At 37.5% G+C, this 23,024-nt stretch overlaps 1 protein-coding gene across 2 annotated transcripts; it reads left to right on the forward strand.

Moving 5' to 3' along the window:
* rnf122 (ring finger protein 122) lies at positions 1-22,279 on the forward strand. 2 transcript variants are annotated; one of them, XM_030144018.1, is made up of 6 exons: positions 1-384; positions 8,192-8,348; positions 15,038-15,083; positions 15,172-15,213; positions 17,659-17,738; positions 20,633-22,279. In XM_030144018.1, the coding sequence occupies exons 1-6, from the start codon at positions 360-362 to the stop codon at positions 20,745-20,747; spliced, it is 465 nt and encodes a 154-aa protein (XP_029999878.1). In that variant the 5' UTR covers positions 1-359; the 3' UTR covers positions 20,748-22,279. The 2 variants fall into 2 exon arrangements, with proteins under 2 accessions (XP_029999878.1, XP_029999877.1); XM_030144017.1 differs by having other exon boundaries at positions 2-384; positions 17,656-17,738.
* Positions 22,280-23,024: the final 745 nt, after the last annotated feature.

The raw sequence follows: 23,024 nt of genomic DNA on the forward strand, positions 1-23,024 counted from the left end.
TGCTGCTGGGTCAGTGTTATGCCGTCTATTAATAATAATAGAGTCAAAATAGCCACGGCGAGGAGAAGAGGGGAAATCCATACTTTTATTTCTTCTTTTTAGAAAACAACGAGGATGAAACAGGGCGCAGATAACGTGACACAAACTCCAACTGTCGGGTTTTATACTCTCCAGTGTAACCGTGTGTTATTTTGGGGGTTTTAGATGCTTTTGTTTCGGTCACCTTACGCACGCATACGGCTCGTCTCGTGCGCTCTTCTGCGGTCATCCATCCGCGCGCAGGCGGCTGCTGCTGCTGCTGCGGCTTGTTGGTAAACACGCATCGGATCCCGGCGGCAAGGACTCCCTCTGGTGCATTGATGCACCCGTTTCAGTGGTGTAACGGTGAGCAGTCATTTTATATTGTGAGAGCTCTGTTAGGCCTGAAACATAGCCCGTTATTTTACAGAAAGTAGACCTTGGACCCATTTTAGAAGATTTTTAGTTTATGTCACACTTGTTTTCTCCAAATTATGAACAAAAACACTCCTTTAGACACTTGTCAGCTTTGAGGTTATTTCATTTATGTATAAAACAATGACGATCTGATGAGTTTCCTTGGAGCACTTTTGGGTTTTGCATAAATACTCTTGTGTTTGCTTGAGTGTTTACTCATCAGTGTATTTCATAGAGAATAACAGACTTTATTTCCAAGTGAGAGCAACAAAACACCCCTTATTGTGCACACTTTAAAACATTTTCTCTCTCTGTATCATCTTGTTTACTCTGACCTTCTGGGCAGTTTCTCACTCCCACTCCCATCCTTGACCTATTATCTTCCAAAAGTCAAAGTCTTGACAACTTCTTCGTCTTGGTAAAACTGCTTGTTTGGGTGCATCAGCTGTGTTTCAACTAAACAAACCCCTTCATTGCTGTGAAGTGTTTGTCAGTCGTTCATTGTTACACTCAGACCTGGTGAAGATGATGGATTACTGCTGTTTTCCTCTGACTTTGCCTGTTTTAGTGCGGCGACCACAGCAGTCTCTCTCTCTTTCTCTCTCCTTGGTTGGACTGTTGGTGGTGCTCAGACAAGAACAATTACTCCCTTTGTGCTGCTCAATTCCCCTGCTATTCATAGAGGAAATAGTACACACACACATACACACATGCAGAATCAAAGAATGACATTCTGCTTAAAAAATGAAGGCAGTATCAGCCAGCCTCTGTTCAGCATCTGCTCCCCATGTCAGCATCTATGATCATGCCATGCCTTATTTCTTTTCCAGTGTTTATGCATGACACATGTAACACTTTCATGTATGTGATGGGGAGCGTTTTTTGATCCCAACCTACTTTCTTCTTCTTCTTGAAAACTAGCAGCAGCCATTCAGGCAGGCTTGAGTGTTTCTCCCATGTGAACTCGTGAATATTTGATGGGAAGTTCTGTCTTTAGTGCGAGCAGCACAAGCAGCAGCTGCTTTGTGTGAATACGCCGTATATAGGACAAAACCCCCAGCAGGCACCTCGTAGGAGATATCAGGGAAGCTGCCATATTCGAGGTATTTTACAGCTTCATCAAACCACTCAGGGGCTTTCCTGTCTTTTCCAACAACAACGCGAGAATGTGGTTGACAGCAGAAACTCAATATGACCGACTCAGATTCTTTGTCCTCAAATGAGAACTTTCACTTGCCTTCATCCTCTTTTTTTTTTTTTTTTTTTTGCATCTGCTACTCTTGGCGCCATGGCAACGGGGCGCCTCTTGAGTGTGCCAATATATAGGTCAGTGGTCATGCAGGGCTCCACCCATAGCAAAATATCACATATAGCTGTCTGCTTTCCATGCATACAAAGGTGGTGGATGAGGACACGAGCAGCCATCCGTGCAGACAGTCGTGACATGGTAAACGCACACAAAGACATGAATACAAATGACCCAGATTTGGAGTGTGAGTCTGCAGCAGCTTCACAGGTGATTTGTGCCATCAGCTGTGCAGCGACATGAATGCAAGAGCAGAGAGATGCTACCCAACTCTTTGTGTGTTTGTCTTTGTCTCCTTTATCTGTGGGGCAAATTGGCTCAAAAGGCCGAAAGGTGATGGAGAAAATTAAATCTGCCCACGGCCGCTCGTCTCCTTGTTTGCATCTGCACGTGTTGTTCGATCCGTTTGTGTTTAATTAAATAAAAAAAAGTCAACTGTGTTGCTGGAGGTTGATGTCTCTGTCAGCGATTGCCTCTCTATCAGCGGAGTCATTTAGTGGTGGAACTTGAATGAGGAGCCATCGATGAGTTCAGATTAATGGAGCATCAGGGCTCATTCAGAAAGACTGGAACTCAGAGGCAGGGGATATTGATCTTCTCATACTGCAGCTTCCAGTGTGAGGTGGGGGAAAAATGTCAAGTAGAAATGTCAACATATTAATTTTGCTGCAGGAGTTACTAGAAATACCAAGATCAATGAAAACCTGTGACCCAAGGGAACAATACCCATCCCAGGGAGATGAAACAAGGAAAGGTCTTCATCAGTCTGGTCATGTGTCCTTCCACCGCTGTTAAGTCCGTCTACTAAAACACTGTGTATCTGTTCACCCTTCCCTCTGTCAATTCATCCCTTCTTCTGTGTATCTGTGGCCCAGTCCCAGCATCCATACTCATGGATTTTGAGGCCAATTCCTGTTGAATTTTTAGGTCATCACATACATGAGATGCAGACTTTGCCCTGAAGAAATTACCCACAGATCATAGCGTTGTGACGTCAAACACGGGTTTACCAGAGAGAGGCTGCAGGGTTCAAAAACAGTAAACCAATAAACACAATGGGTGCGTTGGTGCCTAAATGTGCAAAGAGACACCACATTATTATCGCATTTAAAAACACATGAGATCAGAGGAATGCAAGTGTTCACTAGTGCATTCGGCGACCATTTCGTTCAATATTTGCTTAATGATGCTGGGTTTTTTCCCCATTCTTTGTTTATTTGGAAAAGCAAATCATGCAAAACTTCCCCTTCGGGTACAATTCAATGTACACACCTCAAATATGAATGAGTTTGTAATCGTTGCTAATCCAAGATTTTTTTGTAGCGTAAACAACAATAATAACAAGTGGGTGGGAGGAGAGGTCTTACTCCGCTTCCTCTTCAACAAGATAAAACACATTTAGGTGTGTATGCTTACACTAACTTAAACAGAAATATATAACATGTAAATGTTTTCACATAACCAATATATTCACTTCACAGCAATTACAAGTTTTACATAGTTTGTCCATTTTGACCAGGTAGTAAAAAGATTCCCTTTGACCCTTAAAAGAAAATGTCACCTCCTCCAGAATGTAAATGTTAATGATGCTCTTTTAACAGTGATGATTTCTCTCTCTGTACCCTCAGTAATACAAACATATATTACGAAGATAATGCACAGTGCTCTTCTATTCTCATTTACTCCATGTCGAGCCCTCGCAGCAGGTAAAGTCAGTTATTTTAGGGTTTAGTCATTAGGTCTGTGGTGTAGATTTAGATTAGTTGCACAAATTAGTGAAAAAGATGTGATTATTTGAGGATATTTGCATTGTTATGAAGGAAACAGAACACTCCAAAAAAAACAAAACAAAACAAAAAAAACCCCACCAACATACACCACTTTGTGAAGATCAGCATTTTGATATTTGCTCGTATCTTGTTGATATCTTTCATAATAATTAAAAGTAGGTGTGTTTCTCCCTCAGTCTTTTCCTCAAAGTGTTGATTTCTACCAGAGAGCATCTTAGTCTGTACCCCAGCTGACCATAAACACATGCTGTGTGTCACAACCTGCAGTAAAACCCACTCACGACTTACATATTCTGTGTCAAACTCTCTTTTCAGTATATTTTCCATCAGACCCTTAGGTTATAAACCCAACTCGTCTTAAAAGCTATGCCTTGTGCGGGCTTTGTTGCAAATCTTCAGCTCTGCCTTGTGTTCTGCCTCCTCCCCACATGGTCCAGTTTCCTTGTTGTTACCTCCCTGTCTGTTCTGTTTACCTTCTGTTTGTTCCTGACCTGATTCGTCTTCCCTGCTGCCCTTCTGGTCCTGAGATCAACGCCATTCAATGGATTCCTTTTCACTACATCCAGACCTCCATTACCAGACTCCTGGGCCCTACTAGTACCTATGCTAGTACCATTCTATTTAGTATGTCACAAGATTAAGGATGGTTGTGTTTGAATCACCTCTTTTATGTAAGAAGGTCTCCAACTGAGTAAAATGACCCATACACTCTCGATAACTGGAAAGGAAAGGAGTGCTTCTTCTTCTTCAGTCCTCTCTTTAGTGTCTTCTTTAGCATACGACCCACTGGACCATCCTTTAACCAAGGAGATGAACGAATGACATCCCATAATTCCTGACTGGTCATGAAAACAACCAATGCTTTTTCCATCTCATGCCACCACTTTGCAATCTGCTGATTTGTTTAGAACTTTAAACATTAGGTGAATGTAGATGCAACTGTCGGTGTGAAGGGTGAACTTAACGTCGAAACAGAACCTGTGCTCAATTTGCTTTAGTTTTGCCTCGTTTGTTTTTCTTAGCACTTACAGATGCCCTAATATATTACCTTTATTTAATCTCTGAGTATATTGAGAGTATTTGCAATATAATCGAGAAAGCCGGAAAGTAATGATGATAATAAACATTTGATTTTGGAAACAACAAAAACCTAACAAATAGAATTAGAAAGTTATTACACTGAGAACATGGATAATCGGGGGTGATCACAGATTCAATAAAATAATTAATACAAATGAAAAATATGAATATTTAAATGACCTAAATCTAAAGCAATTATTAGAAAAACATGCTGAAATTAAGAATGTGAATTGCCCTAAAGATGTAAATGACAAAGTCATAATTTTTTTTGCATGCTACTCATTGAGTAAAACAAAATTTTCCAAGATCAGTGAAAGCAGGTGGTACTTGCAACACAATGAAATCTTTTCAGTGTGTTCTATGAGTGCATATTAGAATATAGTAATGCAGATTGATGTATGGAGATGGAATACCAGAAAAAGGGCCACCCAATGTTGGCATACAATTCACAATGTAAACACTGGTGTAAACTGGATCAACAGGAAAATGAGTGAATGAACAAATGAATCTGTCTGAGGTTAAGTATCATTGTGGGTTCAAATCTTATTATGAATTTAGGCAGATAGTGTTTTATTTGTATTCAACATGTAATCATGAACAGTCACACATCCAGTAGTAGATTTGCAGGTGTATTTCATAGCTAGTAGCCTGGACTCAGGATTCATATTGACAAATTTGAGTAGATGGGAGGGACTGGTAGTGTGTATCCCTTTATTTATTTCTGTAGCATGCATGGAAAGGAATCCAGTTTTTCACTTGGTTGTCATTGCTTATAACTTGTAGTAAACAACATGAGAATGTGAGGGAAAAGTATGCAAGATGTGCTTTATGTAGTCCATCATCAGGATGTCATAGTTCCATAACCTCAGACCCATGTGATATCAGCCAACTGTAAGTACAGTCAGTTTCTCGGCACCGCTGCATCTTTATTTAGTCTCTCTTTTTTTACCCCATGACATTTTAGATTAGATTAGATGCAACCTTTGTCCTCATATATTTATCAAATGCAGTATGCCAGAAATATCAGGTTGTCCTACTACATCTAGTCACATTTTTCAGTAAGGAATCCAGGATGCTTTTGTGGTTATTCTTACCCGCAGTGCATTATGTCCCTGCTGTGTGCAAACAGTGTGTATGTACACTGTAAGACCTAGTGTAACAAGTACTCAAAGTAAAAAAGAAAAGGGAGGCAATTTGCTTTCCCAGGTTCTTCACTTTACTTCTGCATTTACAAGATAGCCTTATGTTATGTTGAGTGCACTTTGCATCTGTGTCTAGTGTACACATCACAGTCTGTCTGTCCTTGTCTCCATCTTACCATTTGCCCATTTATAAGTCAGTCCATTTCTTCATATTTCTGCCCATTTATCTCCATTCAGCCCCCTGTATATTTTTCTGTCTTGGTCAATTTATACCAACAGTCATCTGTCCATCCATCATCCATTCATTCATCTGTCTGTCCAGCTGTCGCTGCGTGCCAATCCACTCTCATTAATCCAACCATCAGTCCTTCTGTTCATCCACCCCTTCATGCACCCATCTGCCCATCTATGCATCCATCTGTATGTCGCTAAAAACATGTCAACAGAAATAATGATAGGCTGGTGAAGTGTAAACTCAGACCCCTCTTGCTGTGAAGAGATGATAATAACCACCTGAGCATTGTTTGCACTTTGTAATCTCAAATAATGAACTTCTTGTTTTGATTCAGAGTAGCTGAATGGCTTGGGTGGCTCACAGCCTGCAACTTCGTTTTTTGATTACTACTATAGACAGGCTGATTTCAGTGTTTACCACTTTTTTGAAGGTCTGCCAATCAGTGAAATCAGCTCTTGTAGAGTTTGATCAAAGTGAAAGCCTGCAGACTCTCTGGGCCTTGTTCTTGTTCCTGCGATCTTTAGAGGCTCAAATCAGTCAAGTGTGATGACTCTGAGTCCGGTGTTAGCCCTGATTCACCATCACCCACTGGTTGAGTGTGACCCCACTCTCACAAAGCCCCCTCTTACATGCAGATACTGACCTCTCATTACTCACAAACACACAAAACACACGCAAGCTGTTCCTTTCCATTCAAATGACATTATTTCTTCGCATCTATGTCTTGAATCTAATATTTGCACCTCTGAATGCTTAATTATTTACTATATGACCAGAAACAGCATCTTAATTATTGTATACTCGCACTTAATAGAGAGCTATGTGCTGCACACTAATATTTCGCTGCCACATTTGTTCGTCAGTGTTCACCCTCCCCCACCTTTCCTACCTCCGACCTTGAGTGCAGACAGCGGCGCTACAATGATAATCTATTTCATGGTAAAACAAACACACACAGTAGTTAAGCACTGTAGCAAGTAGCACGAGACAAAGGAGGGCACCTTTAATCGAAATACCATCTGTTTGGACAGAAATAGACTCCAAGTTCCCTGAAAAGTACTCTGCTCAGAACATGGAAACATTAGGTTATTGCATAAGCACTGTATGTCGTGCTTTTTGCAAATAAAAAGGGTCTAACTTTGAATTTTTGTTACTGTTTCATGGGGGTGAAAACATATCATCTGTTAAAAATCCTGGTGCTCCCGTTAACTAGCTAAACATTACTGGCCAAAAACATCTACTGACCTAAAATGTTTAATAATTTCTGAACCACTAATCCTACCAATAGATGAAAATAATTCAGGTAAAATGCAGTTTATCAGCTTTGAGCCTCATCAGATATGACCCATTTGGATGCTTACAGACTCCATAGGGAACATGGAAACATTGTCATCTTCTGCAACATTGATTCCATGTAGTCTGACAAATGACAGTGGATTTAGATGCTTGTTTTTATGTTCAATTAATTATATATTTTGCTGAAATGTAGTTTTCCCTGCTTGGGTATAATTACCTAATTTCTGAGCTTTTATGAACATCTACCTGGTCTATAGATTATATATAGTTAAATACCTGATTTTCTTCAAAAAATGCAAAATGCAAGGGATATATTATAAGAAGTGATGATAAATCACGTAGAAAATGTTAAAGAAGACACTAATTCACTTGGAAGTTGCCTCGGAAATAGCTCAGATCTTAAATAGCTTCACTTTAAATAACATCAGTCCTAGTATAACGGTCTTCTGTGATATTTACTTCGTCCTCCATCCACTTTAATGGCATTAACTAATGCTTACCAGCCAAAAGAAGAGAATTAAGGGTCCATCTTTTCAAGAGACATGAGCAGGTTGCTTAGATACAGTATTAGAGTGTTTAAATGTTTAAGTATCACATTGAAATAGATGCATTTGCCACTAAAGAAGAGTGCAGTTGCTTTTTTTTTTTTATCTTCTCTTTTTCTATTTAGGCTTTGTGTCAGTGCATGCCTGTAAAGCTTCAGTTTTTGGCTTCCATTAGAGACTGTGCTGCAGGTCTAACCCTCAGCTGCACATGAATAGAAAAGTGTACAGTTGCATTCAGTTGTGTTTGTGGGTTAGATATAGGGTGCAGGAATGTCAGGCCTTTATTTTATCATACATCTCTGCTCATGGTTTGAAAACTGCAGATGTGTGTTGTTATATGTTCTCACTCTGTTTCGATGCAGGGTGCTTCTGTGGTCTGGGACTGGTTTACTCCAACAAGTCATGCACCATGCCGCCCATCACCTTCCAAGACCTGCCTCTTAACATCTACATGGTCATCTTCGGCACAGGCATCTTCGTCTTCATCCTGAGCCTCATCTTCTGTTGTTATTTCATCAGGTAAATGTAAATATGTGATTAAAAATAACTGCGCAGTAAGGAGAGTTTGTGGGTGTGCAGGCGAGAAACTCAGAAAGGGAGGGAAGGGAGGGAAAAAGAGGAACAGTGTGACCTCCTGCTGTTGACTGTGAACTCCCTGATGAGCTGAAGGGACGTTTGTGTCTGAAGGACGGGATATGAGGCAACAGGAAGCGGCCCATCACAATGTGTGAGGACAGCAGTGCAGGGGAAAAAGGCTTGACTGTGGAAAACTAGTGAATAGTCTGCTCAGGACAAACTCGGTCTAGATAGGACACACAGGGAGCACGCAGAATGATCACATATGAACGTCTGTGAAATCTCAGGAGGAAGCAACACCTGCAGTGGGAGCTGTTTGTCATCATAAGCTTTCTTTGGATGACCGAGCAGCTATTTCTGGCAAAAATTACCTCACCTCGTCATGGGTTGTGGATATATGATTTTTTTTTTTTTTTTTCATTTGCAGTCTGAGTCACACGTGTTATTAAAATGTCAAACAATTTAAAGCAGGTATTTGTGAAGACTACAGATACAGGGCTAGTGTGATGTCTGCAAAACATAAAGCACAAATAGAAGTGTCAGAATACAAAAGCGTGTCAATAACTGTGGTAGTCAGTGCTCTTGGCTTGTACGCCTCCTGAGTGGGTTCATTTTCTATAATTAGAGTAACTCAGTTCCAATGAAAGTGCTTTAAAATTACAAAACATTTGGCTCATTTTTTAAGAAAATGAGGAAACACATGAAAGGATGACAGTAAATTCAGTTCATTTGTGAAATAGGTTAAAGAGAGAATCAATACTTAGATATTTTTTTCTATCTGAGACAATTTTTGCAGTGCTTTATCTTTATTTTAAAATGTAAATTAGGGAAAATAAAGATTAAAAAAAAAGTATCACCAGACAACACCTTGAAAACATCTCCATTATTCAGTGTGTTGCTTAATCAGATCTAAGTTGTAGTACTAAGGATACACACATTTCTGTTATCATGACTGTTTTGTTTGGGTTCTCTGCTAAATTTACCATCAACTTTGTCAGAAAAGCGCAGATCCTTCCCGTTTCTCTTAAAACACTTGCCATGAATCATAAGCAATGAGTCACTTCCTTTGGACCCATTAAAATGCTGAAGGTAGTCTTGGGTAGGAGTGTGATTGTGAATTCATTTATAGACTGGGTGATTCATCAGATGAATACTGAGTGATGAATGCCACTCTCTGTTGGGGGCAGATTTCCCTTTATCCCTCTCAGGCAGGATCTTTCTAAACCCCTGTGTACGTGAGAGACTCTGCTATGTTCTACTAACATTACGGCGAGATGGCTGACTCCAAATCTCTGTTATAGTAAGCAAAGTTCCCTCTTTGAGACATCTGGGAATCCTTGAATTAATTTTTCCTCTAAAAGAACTAGCGATGGCATGTCTTTGCTGCAGACACACCATCCTTTCAGTCCTGCTTCAGATTCAGACATGCTGTTCTAATTTTGGCACTAACTGGGGGTGTACTCTGCACCACCTGCAGTACACAGGAGTGCAAAACCAGAAGGGCGCAAAAGCACACACCAGATACATAATAACTTTAATTATACCCCAATCTGTCGTAACAGAGCTGGGTTTGTATTTAGTTTGAGGAATAGCCGAGCAGCTATTCAGAGAGATATTTTGGAACCCACAGGACCAAGCAGAGAGTAATTTACCAGACAGTATAGTGACTTAGAGCAGAGGCAGTGAGCAGACACTGGAGCGGCTTTCCCCAAATAAAGCTACTGACTCATTTAATTTGCTGTCAGTGATCCTTGAGACCAGACCTGTGAAATCCCCCGAAGGCCTGTATCCCAGAGGAGAGGAAAGCAACAGGCGGTTTCCAAAGCTTAATGCACTTGTTCATTACCCCACAGCAAATATAACACGCAATCTAACAGCTCTGGTATGACCTACAGATGTTCTGCGAGGGGATGATAAACTGGAATAATTTAAAGATACATCTCAAATCTCTACTGGCACCGTGCAACTGGAATTGACCACACGGATATGATCTTGTCTGCAGAGAATTGGAAAATGTAATTAAACCATATAGCAGCGAAGAGGACAAGCCGGAGGTCATTTTGTAATGTGTGGATGTAGAGCCGGCAGCTTATCAGAGAAGACATCTGTTAAATCATAGACAGAAATGAATAAGTAACAGAGCTCCGCCAAAATAATCTTTTATTGCCTTAATAGTCAGCTAGTAAATTTATCAGACCTTTGGTTGGCCGGCTGCCTTGTTTTGACAGCAGACGAACCAGGTGTGAGATGGATTTTTAGATGCACAAACATCTGAAAATGAAGGAGATGATGAAGGAAATAGTGAAAAATCAATGAATAACTCAGCATCGATTCATTAAACCCCACAACTGATTTTTTAATCCACTCCTTTTCTCCTTATTGAATAAAGTTTTAGCCTTACTCCCTCAGTCATGCCTGCACTAAACCACATTTAGGTCATGTTAGATAAAAAGTACATTACTATAAATGCTATGGGGATTTTTGCTATTTTTAATAATACATACATTTTTAAGGGTTTCCTGTACACTTTAAAGAATTCATTCTCTGAGAAAAATGTGTATTGTACCAGCAGTACCGCCAAATGCATCTAGAATTATTCCAGACCTTATGAATCAGAGTTGAATCAGTTTTGGAAATCAGAGACGATACTCAGCTGTAGAAGGAACTAGACTCCACTTAAAAGAGAAGCTGACACATACCAGGTACCTGTTAAACATATCTATGTCAGTTTCCTGTTATATGATTTTTTTTTCCTAAGTAGGATTCTATTTTCTAAACTATGACACACAATACGTATTTATATCTATGTAAACATGAACGCACCATAAAGCATGTGAGTCTGAATCACTACAGGGTCATAGTATACCTGTACATTAGACTGTACAGGGGTTTAAACTAATATTTATGAATCCGATCAAACGAAAGTAAACATCAACACGAAAAAGTAAATTTGCACACATCGTTTATCAAGGGGGCTCCTTTTTAAGATAAAGATCTCTGTTTTATAAAACTGTTATCCTTTTTAAAATACCACTTGTAGAAAAAAAAGTTACAACCAACTTTATCGATTGTAGTTTTTACACCATAACCATAGCTCAGACAAAAATATAGCTCAAATTAGGTGCTAAAAATTATATAGATTATTGTTAAATTTCAAGTATTACATTTTCTTTATTTTGTGCATATTATTGATATTTATGAGTTTGAACATTTGTGAGTTAAATTTAAAAGGCCCTGCCCAAGAGTTATTATTAAATACATTAAATAAAGCATTGTGATTATATCTGGCTTGTTGTTTAAAAAAAAAAAAGTAAACATTTTTGGTGATGCGTACAATGGTAAAGAGTCATCCACGTGTTACTATGTCAGCCTGTCCACATGTTACCACATTCTCATGTCAATAAAACAGAGACTTTTCAATATTTTACTCCAAAATGTATTTTCAGCATAGTTGAACTTAATATCTAAAAGGTTTTGTCCTACTTGATAGCAATTTCTGTCAAGAACCGCATGTTTTGAATGTTTGCGTAAAGCATAAAAAATTGATATCCGTTTCAAGTCCACGCGTTACCGAGCAGTAATTTGACATTTTTCGCCTAAAAATTTTATCTCCCCAAATTTTGTTATGTATAATGTTAAAGTGTTTATACATACCTACTCAAATATGTATAACACATGCATATAAGTTACTCTGCTTACATGACAGAGACTGTTGAACACAAAATGTGTCCACGTGTTACTGCTTGATCGGACCCTTATTTATTTTCCTGTGACCTTTTAGGTTTGACCTCTTGCCCCTAACATTCATAGGTGTCCAGAGTCACTAATGGCCAAGTTTGATCATTTTAGGTCTATTTGTTGTGGAGAAGTGTGAACATAATGACAAAGAAACACACAAAAAGATCCACTGACTGCGTGGGTGGAAACTGTAAATGTCAAAACATGTGCATGTAATTTTTCAAGTGACTGAAGAATTAAAGTAGCAATTGAGGCTGAAACAGAAATACAACATGTAGAATTGAGAGATTTAACAATATGTGCCTGTAAAAGCTCATAAAGTTGGATAAAATATATTTATATATTTTTACCTCTTCTCATGATGATGTGACAATGTGATTTATTCTTGATAATCATTGTATAATCATTTCTCTTTATCATCAAATATGCAGTCATTTCACTAACTGATGTGTATAAATAGGAATAAAAAGAGGAACATGTCTGAAAACAAAATATTCTCACTTTATGGGTAACAGTGTATAAAAAAAACATGGTGAAAAAAGTCTACAGATATTCTAGTGGTTATATCTCACATAATCTGTACAAGCAAGCCGAGGTCAGTGTCAGGATACATAAGGTTTAGTTTCGACATTTGCTGAGATTCACATAGAGCTAAAAACTAAAGCGACCCCAAACAAGCTCAAAGGGAGTCTGAAGTTTGAGGCACTTTTTGTTTCTTGGACTGTTTGCACAATCGTTAGAGTCATGGGAGATGCACAACCTATGTGTTTCTAACCGAGTCAGACATAAAAACAATGTTGCCTCGAGGCCAACTGGATGCCAGATATAGAAAGCACAACAGTAAGACTGAGAAATATGATATCTGAGATGTAGAAGTAAAATTTAGCTTTGCTTTTATTCTGGAAAAAGATGTGCAGCGATTGTTTTCTTCAGTGTTTGTTTTATTTACACCTGTTGATTTGCATTGTTACCTTATACAACAGGAACTAATCAGTAGTAGTTCTAGGACTTGCTATTCTGGTGCACAGGTTACAATAGGCAGTTCGGAGCTCTGAAATCTCCATCTTGCCTCCCTTTCACCCACTTCACATCATTCTCTAAGCATGGGAAACCTCAACTCGTGTAAAACGCGTATCCTCACATTGTTCTTCACGGAGGATTGAACCAGCAATCAGTGTAAACAATAAACCGGGTGACAAAAACAGCGAATAACTGTCATTTCCCCTCTTTAAGCTCCGACTAACTCATTTATGTTCTTTTAGCTTCAAGAGTGCTCTGGTAATAAATAAAGATGCACCTTTCATTATCTCTCAGAAAGTCGCCCTGCCTTATTTTTCAGGCTCAAACCTCACAGACAGTGACAGACATTAGAGTCTATGTTTAGTTGTGTAAAAACAGGAGGCCAAAAATAACCCCCTGAACAGACATGGCTCGCCAAAGCGATAAAGATCTCCTCTCCATTGTTGGTTTTGGGGGTGGTGCAGGGATTCAAAGAGTCAACGTACTCATTAGCCGTTATTGTGTGTATGTACGCACGAGTGTGTTGTTCTGTATGTGATTACTTTCCTTGTCTTTCTTTGTGTGCATAATGTTTGTATGCTTGCAGGAGATGCCTGTATTTGTCCACGACTGTGTGGCCATTGTGATTGAAGAGACAGTTAATTATCAAAGCATACCCTGCAATTATACAGCCTTAGTTACTGAGTCCCATAATTTAACCACACAAACCTGAATCTCTGTCTGAGACATGAAGATCAAGTGCAGTTTTAGGGTAAATATAACACATCTTCATGTTTTAATAAATGGGTAGTGCGGAAAGTAAAGGCTTTAATGGCTAATGTTAAGTATTATATGATCCACTTGTACCTTTCATCCTTTAGGTCTACATGGGTGAATATGATGGGAGTTAAAAGAACAGGATATTTTTTTTATTTTTTAACAATATCTTTATTGAGCTTTGATTTAGACTTAGACTTAGACAAACTTTATTTGTCATTAAGATTTGCATCAAAAGGAATTTACAATGCAGTGGCTCAGTGCACAACAGGAACAATGACAGTCTTTATAAAAAGGATAAATATACATATTAAAAGTAAAAATAGAAAAACTTGAATAAAAGATAAATAAGGATGAATATCTAAATATATTCTAAAATATTGCATAGTTAAAAAAAACACGTATTTACATATTAAACATTCAGTATTCCTTTGTACAGTATTGTCTTGAAATAAAATACATAGTCTATACACAGATATTCAAATAGAAACATATATGGTACCTTAATTTTAATATTTTATTTTACAAGGCAGGGAGAAATACAAAAAAAAGCAAAAACTTTCCAATATTGTTCACATTCAAACACCAAAGAAGATAAATGATAATATCATACATCACACAATGTACCATTTGTCCAATATCTGTTTAATTAATAAATTGTACATAGTGTTTCCAGATACCTTCATATACTTCTACTTTATTTTTAAGAATATATAGTAGTCATATATTGTGCCATGGCATTAAACCAAGCTCCTATTGTAAGTGGATCAGACATTTTCCAACATAGAGCTATCACCCATTTGGTCTGTAATATTGCAAAGTCTATGAATTTGCATCAAATGGGATGTTAAAAGATAAAACTGCCTTAGTCAAGTGCCATTTTAGGTTAAATATAACACATCTTCGTCTTTGAATAAACGGGTAGTGGGGAAAGTAAACGCTTTAATGGCTAATGGAATGTATTATATGATCCACTTGTACCTGTCATCTTTTAGGTCCATACGGGTGAATATGATGGGAGTTATGAGTACAGGATAATTTTTTTTACATTATACACACACTTTACAGCAAATTTTGGAAAATTCTATTTATTAATGTGTTTATCTTGTTATCTACAGTAAATTACGACACCAAGCCCAGAGTGAGCGGTTTGGATACAGAGAGGTAAGTCTGATATAAATACCAGACAATTCATGGTTCATTTAAGAGAAATCTGTTCTGAAAATATTTACTTCTTTCATTTTATCTACAGGTGGTTTTAAAAGGAGATCCAAAGAAGTTGAATCTTCATGGGGTAAGAATTTTATTGCCATGAGTTATCATACTGTACATCATCAAACATTAGAAGGACACTCAGTCGAGTCCCCACAGCTAACCTTTCAACCAAAAATATTATGTCTGCCAGGGATACAATTGTACACAAATATGTCACGAATTTCCAAATGTCTACATTTTTACTGAGTCTTCCACAGTCAAATGAATGTTAAATTAAACTGACTTTGTTACAATGTTGAGATGTCAGCAAAATAACATAAATAATTCCATTCTTCTGTAAATATATATTTATACATTGTATAGAGGTTTATTACTTGCTACTGTAGTACTGTTATTACTATGTTTTATATTGTTTGTCTTTTAAACTATCTTCATGCATGCACATTTTTTCTTGCACTTTGTGTTGCTACCTTGACCAATGAATTTCCCCATTGTGGGATCAATAAAATCTAATGTAATGTAATCTAATGTAATCTAATCTAATCAACAATCATTCTCTAACATAGACATGTAATGTTAACTCAGCAACTAAGACACATGAAATAAACAGAAATACGACTGACTTTTCCACTGTCAAAACACTATCTGAAAGTCTCTTTTGTGCATTGCTTGTACTGTATTATTCATCTTTTATGTAGTATTTCAAATATCTTTTGCATCTTTTCTAAGATGATGCTTTTTTTTTTATTTTTTTTTTTACATTTTTATCCTCTTACACCTTCTGTATCAGTTTCATTTTGTTATGGTTTCTTTTGTGTTTTGCTCTTGGAATGTCTTGTTTTGTCCTTTTACCTCTTCTATGCTTAATTTATTTAATTTAATTTTATTTCATTTTTTTATTTTGGAAAAAAAAGGGGAAAAAAAAAGTTTAAAAAAACATTCGAAAAGGAGCGGGATGAAGTACAACTTATACACTCCTGTCCCCTTACCCCATCTTTTTCTACCGATCACAAAGTCCCATGTCAGTTCCTCAAAGTACCTTAACAAACCTTACACATGTCAAAATAAATTCTAAACAATCCTGCACAAAACACTAAAAATATTATACATATCAAAAATAAACTGTCCATTTCATAGCCGTATTACACATATAGATAGACTTTACTTCAAATATAAGTAGGCAAAAGAAATTCCAGATCCATGTAGTTTTTATGTAGTTTGGCCCATTTTTGTCTTTTACATCATTTAATTATTGATGTATCATTCATATCATTTTAGTCTTTTTTATATTTTTCCTCTTTTTGTCCATTTTTCATTTTATTATATATCCTCCTGAGATCTAGGAAGGTAAAAGTTTTGGCTTTTTTACATTAAATAATAGTCTTGATCAGAAACAGCATGATGCAACAATTTTCCAGACACATTTTTTTTTTTTTTTTTTTTTTAAGGAATGTCCTTTGTAGTGGACAGTGTTTTTTTGTATGTTTGTTTTTTAAGTAAAGCTGTGAAACTCTTCTTCAGTAAAGAGGACAAAAATGCATTGCTGGGTCTCAGGAGAATATTATTGTACTTCCTTTTGTCTTTTTACATCCCTTACATATTTTTCTTCATCTTGTGTATCTTGTATATTATGTTCATTGCATGGCTTTTACCTTGTTGATGTTTATAAACTCTTCCAGAGAACACTTTTCTTCTACTTTACTTGGAAAAATTAATTTACATATCATATTATTTCCATTATTATCATATTGTTTACGTTAGGGAAAGGCAAATATAATTTAATCAGACCCTTTTGTCTCTGATTTAAAAAAACAAAAAACAAACCCTTATGTATAGCGCTGTGCAAAAGTCATCCGCCAACATTAGGTTTGTTGGTTTAGTAAATTTCTAATGACCACACATATGCATTTCAAGATACAATCTGGACATATGTGAAGTATGTACAGCAGTAAAAACAAGTTTCAGGAAAAAAAAAGCAGCTTCTATAAACCAAAGAGGTAGTATTTAATGTAACCTCCCTTAACTCTTTTGTTCAGATAACATGACGTTTATTGCATTCATTTTCTGATGTTTTATACCAGGTTTCATTCAACACATGTCAGATGTTTCTAACTGTTTGTGTTGCTTCTCGTCACAGGGTCAGGGGTCACACTAAAGAGTGACCGACTAATTTGGTTCACCTTTTTGTGTCTTTTAAGGCTGGGCCCATATTCCCAGTATTTTCATCTTGTATCATAATAAAATAAAATGAAAAATAAATATGTATGATCATTTCAATCCTGCAAAAACAACAAAAGTAAAGACTTTTGCACTGTATTGTACCTTTTTTTTTTTTTTTTTTTTTTTTTTTAATGATTTCATCCTTGACCTGTGCCCTACTGTTTCCATTTAGTTTCATGAAAATGGCTGCAGTAGTTGTGGTGTAATCCTGCTGCACACAAACAAAACGTATGCAGGTAATAATTTCATCGAATGACCACCGTCTCATTCTGTCTCTTTGTCATGTCTGTCACTCACACAGCAGACGTGTGCCGTGTGTCTGGAGGACTTCAAAGTGAAAGACGAGCTGGGAGTGTTGCCATGCCAACATGCCTTTCACAGGAAGTGAGTACAGGAGAACACACTGAGGTCTTTGTTTGCTCTTGTTACCGCTTCGCACCTGACTGGGCTTGTTAAAATGAAAATTTGCAATCAGAGGTTATACAAATGGCTATTCTTGACCGCAAAGTAATGAAAGATTTTTTCTATTCAACAGCTTACACCTTTATTTACTTATTTATTCATTTATTTACTGTTGTTCATGGAGGAGGTATCAGTGTTACAGTTTTTCCCAGCAGTGTTCACATCTTGCAGGAGTAATTATGCTTGGTATAAATCACCAGGGTGTAAGTTTAGGGAGATATAGTTGCAGAAATGGAGCATACGATTTATTATCATGTATTCCTCAGTGTGTAACTGACTGAAAATAACAATCATAGTGATTTCTTTGGCTTGGAATGAGCCCTTTAAGACTGTAGAAGGAGTGGGTCCTCTTCCACAGAGCATACCAAGTTTCTACAGTACCTCAGAAGGGACAAACCAAGGACTGGCTCTACCAGGACCAAGGAGTTCAGTTCTATAATCAAGCCAAAGTGGAAGCATCTCAAAGTTGAAAATACTGTCAACAGTCAGCCTATAGACTTATATTGAACTCTTTAAATCTTTTTTACAGGAGTCATTCCAGTCTCATTAGTTTTATTTGTACCATCCAAAAGCTGAAAATGATCTTGAAATGATCGCTCCATTAATCAGATCTCAGGTCAAGTAAAAGGTTTGATGTTGGTACCGTAATGTCATGTCAGGCTTTGATTGACAGGCCTTTATGACAGCTCACTCCTCTACTGACTTTCGGAGTTTCTTTTAACTCTCTAAAATGCCTTTTTCTTGACACATAGGACAGCTGTAATTGTGGTTACCAACACTAATAAGACTGTAAAATGACTTTGTTACATTGTGTTTGATGAAGTTTACTGCTTGAGTAAACTAGCGTTTAGCATTAGCTCACACCTGAACCCTTGAGCTCCTACAGCTCCACCCCTTTTACCCAAATATGGTCACTCCTGATTCCAAAAAGCCAACATGGCCAAATTGCAAACAGGTGTCTTCCAAATAGGTGACATCATGGCTCCTCTATCCAATAAATATGGGCTCCACACAAGATTTTACATTTTTACATTTTTACATTTAAGTGACTTAAAGGGGTCATATTTTGCAAAAAACACTTTTATTAGTCTTTGGTACATTTATTTGTGTATTTGGGGAGCTTAATAGTTAAAAAGTTTGAATTTGAACCCTCCAGGTGCTGCAAAGCTATCTTTATATTCATTTTGGCAAAAATCGAGTGGATTCCTACAACCTGTTTTAATTCCCGTTTAATTTGTTACGTCTGTAACTTGTTACGTCACAACATTTGGACATACAAGGTCAAGACTTCCGACGAACATTTCTCCAAATGTGCCATAATTGTTTGTCAGCATCAGTGGTTGTAGTCCATACTGAAAATATGTCCAAACTTCGAGCCAGTTACCTGAAATATTCAGTTGTTGGTTGAATGGGACAGAGCAACATAGTCAACAACCTGGAGGGGGTGGGGCATGAAATGGCTCATGTGCATTTAAAGGGTGCTCAAAATGACCTTTCTGGTGTCATTACTCAGAAATAGGTTTAAAGATGGGCCTGTGGAGTTGAATTAATGAAGATTTCAGACCCAAGCATAGGATTTCCAGTTTATATAGAGCACAGGGAAACGTTTTAAAATGTATAATTCTGTTTAAAAAAGTAAAATATCATTTCTTTAACTCACTAAAATACTTTTTCCTAACATATAGGACAGCTGTAATTGTGGTTACCAACACAAGCAAGACTGTAAAATGACTTTGTTACACTGTGCTTGATGAAGTATACTGCTTGAGTAAACGAGCGTTTAACATTAGCTCACACCTGAACCCTTGGGCTCCTGCAGCACCACCTCTTTTGCCCAAATATGGTCACTCCTGGTTCCAAAAAGCCAACATGGCCAAATTGCAAACCACTGTCTTCCAAATTGGTGACATCATGGTTCCTCTATCCAGTAAATATAGGCTCTACACAAGATTTTGCATTTTTACATTTAAGTGACTTAACTCAGCTGAAAACGTGAAACATCACAGCTGCACACTGCTAAATCCTGCAGACTGGTCCTTTAACATTCATATACTTCATTTCTTCCGGGTATCTTGAACATGAAAATCATTGAGCTCAGTTCTGGAAAAAGTCTGTTAAATGAAGGTTATTTGCTGGAGAAAGAGACATCTATTTCAGTAATGATTGTCACAAACTGCCGCTTAACAAGGACAGATCCATTCTTCAATTGTACAAAAATATTGACTGAGGTTAGAGAAAAAGCTGACTAGGCGTCCTTGATCTCAAGCATCTTCTGTTAAAAAGTCATTGTAAGAATAGGAGCTGGGGCAGAGCGAGGTAATAATAATGATAGAGTAATGATGGGTAAGAGCAAACCTAAAAGACACAATGTCACAGTTTCCATATTTATAGAGGATCCAATTTCTCCCATAGATGGATTCAATAAAAATGTGGCAAAAAAGTTGGGCCTAAACTTTGTGCATCCTCTCTCACATGTTAATGGAGTGTAGATGTAGCACTTTTCAAACTGTACCAGTTTTCATTAAAGTGTGGTTTAGTATTGAGTTGTAAACATTAATATTCTGTTCTAAAACCTTAGAGAAGAGGGCAGTAACAATTACTGAACTGAATCAGTGTATAGAGTATGTGATGTCACTTTCACTATTTTATATTTATGACTTACTATTGACCAGTTTAAACATTTCTATATCTTTTAGGGTGATCGCAAACAGAGAAATGTTTTTCGGCAGCAGGATGGGAGGGTACAAATTAGAAGAAAAAAGGCCTTCGTATGTGTTTCTTTTTTATTTATGTGGTGTCTGTGTTTTTGTGTGCAGGTGTCTGGTAAAATGGCTGGAGGTGCGCTGTGTGTGTCCCATGTGCAACAAACCCATAGCTGGCCCCCCCGAGCAGCACCACAGCATAGGGACTCTGCTGGATGAACTGGTGTAATCTAACAACCCCTGCCAGTCTGGGTAGGAAACCAAAACTAAGCTAAACCAGCTGGTGTAAGATAGTGACCAACAACATGGACAGAGGACACTGTTTTGCTGTAAAAATAAAGAAAAAGAAACACGGTGAAACGCAGACATGGTGAGAGTAAGTTGGGGTAACCTAGTTACCCCCTGGAAGAAGACTCTGAAGGATGCTGTTGCTTAGCAACCGTCACGACACCTTGTGGTGTCTGAGAGATTATCTTCAGCCACCCACACATCACTCCAGCTCTCTTCTTTCAACATCCCCCTCTTCACCCGTTTCTTCACATCTTCTCATGTTGTCTGAAGTGAGGTTAATGGCACTGCTGAAATGGAGGAGACGCAGTCGTGTTTTTCACAGCAACGTGGACTAATAAGTGTGGACATGTGAGAGTGACGAATCCCTCTGAGCATGTGTGAGTGTTGTTTGTTGTGGTGGGCATTGATATGACATAATCAGTACAGACATAAGTTACTGACACTCTTGTGTAAATTCATACAAGAAGGTGAGAGCTCGTGAATTATTTATGAAAAGTTACAAAAAACTAGCAGACAAATTGACATTTTCTGTTCAGTATCTCACTGAAAAAACACAGAGCAGCAGCACAGACTAACAATAGATAGAGTTCAATAAAGTGAAGAAATTAAAAAAATGGAGCAGACTGGAAACAAACACCAGGAGGAGACAGATTTTAAGGAAACAACTATATTTTTAAGAACATTTGGTTACCTCTCTGGAATGATCTGGTGGTTTAAGCTTTCAAACCCTTAAACTGGTTAAACCTAAAATCAGATTCATCCGCAGGACCTTCATGGTTGATATTATTTCTACCACTTTACACTTATCCAGCTGATACCAGATGTGTTTAGGTTCTACATACTGTATACAAGTTTTTCTTACAAGTTTTCTTGTTCAGTCACATTTTTCTTGTGTTGTAATTGTAACTATTCGGTTCTTTGTTTGGAAGATTTTTTTAGGCATTGCACTTTAAATTCACAAGTGTTTCCAAAAACACGCCAGTGTTCGATCACAGCTTGGGCACACCACACCTGGAGTGTTTCATATAGACTCGTCGATGCTGCTTCACGTGGAGACGAGTGAAGCAGCGGTACAGAGACTTTTCTGTGTTGTTTTTGTGAATCCATCTGAAAGGAAAATTCAGTTTACTCATACACATCACTGCTGGTGATTTACATTCCTCTGTTGTTTTTGTAATTTACAGTGGTTCATAAATCTTAGAGCAAAACACTGCCTGAATTGAGCACAAAACTCACGAAGCACATTATCCAGACACAGCGCACACCTGCACTGTAGTTTGAAGCCAAACACACAGGTGAGGATGCTGAATTCACAGTAGTCTGTGTGTGTGAAGAGAAGAAATTTTTATGTCCTGTTGTAAAACATGAGCTAAAGAAATTCTTTGCTCTGCTTCTGGCCACATTCCACATTTTATAATTCTGATGTAAATAAATTGAAACAATAATAAATGCATTTGTCTGTTTTGTGCAGCCTCTCTTGTTCATTTCTTAGTCTTGTATTTGGCGCCATCATCAGGTGAAAAATATATCAAAGCTTAGCAAATCTCTGAATTAAACATTGCAAGGGGCTCTCTCGTTATTTTTGATTGTGGAGAGCTTTAGTGGGACAGAGCCAGTTTCTTGTAAACTGAATTTTTAATGTCTTTCATGAGTTTCTGTTAAAATAACTGGACTCTTCAATAGTCTCACACCCTGTGCATTGCAGAAACACTGTTTTGAAGGAAACAAATGATGCTCTGATTTTTATTGAGGATGCTGAACACTGAGCAGCACTTGAATTTTAATGATTTTTTTTTTTAACAAACAAAAATAGAAAGCAGACCTCCTTAAAAATAAGCACAATAAGAAGTCATTGTAACCAGGGTGACACGTGTGTACACAAATAATATAACACAAATGGCTGCTTCTGTGTCACCTTTTTTTCTCCTTTTTACTAACCTTATTTTATTTTCTTGTGCTTTTCGTTCAGTCTCTTTATTTAATTTTTATATTGTAGAAGATGCATAGTCATAACTTTCATTCTGTATGCTGTTTTTTTCAGTGAAATTAGCTCTCCCACATGCATTTAATATAATATTTTTTTATTTAAGACACACCAGTAAAGTGAAAGCTCAAAAATACATATTGCCCTCAGGCAGAAAATGAATCCCTGTTACTGTATAGTTACAGGCATATTTTAAAAAAGACTGTTTAAAATATTGATCAAACGATAAAT

This window comes from Sphaeramia orbicularis, chromosome 9, assembly GCF_902148855.1.
Source record: "Sphaeramia orbicularis chromosome 9, fSphaOr1.1, whole genome shotgun sequence".
Taxonomy (NCBI): domain Eukaryota; kingdom Metazoa; phylum Chordata; class Actinopteri; order Kurtiformes; family Apogonidae; genus Sphaeramia; species Sphaeramia orbicularis.

Excerpts from the sequence above, each read along its gene's own strand:
- rnf122 (XM_030144017.1), top strand. The coding sequence starts at position 360 with ATGCACCCGTTTCAGTGGTGTAACG. Across the intron at positions 8,349-15,037 it reads TTCTGTTGTTATTTCATCAG|TAAATTACGACACCAAGCCC; the intron begins GTAAATGTAAAT and ends TGTTATCTACAG. Across the intron at positions 17,739-20,632 it reads CAACATGCCTTTCACAGGAA|GTGTCTGGTAAAATGGCTGG; the intron begins GTGAGTACAGGA and ends TTTTGTGTGCAG.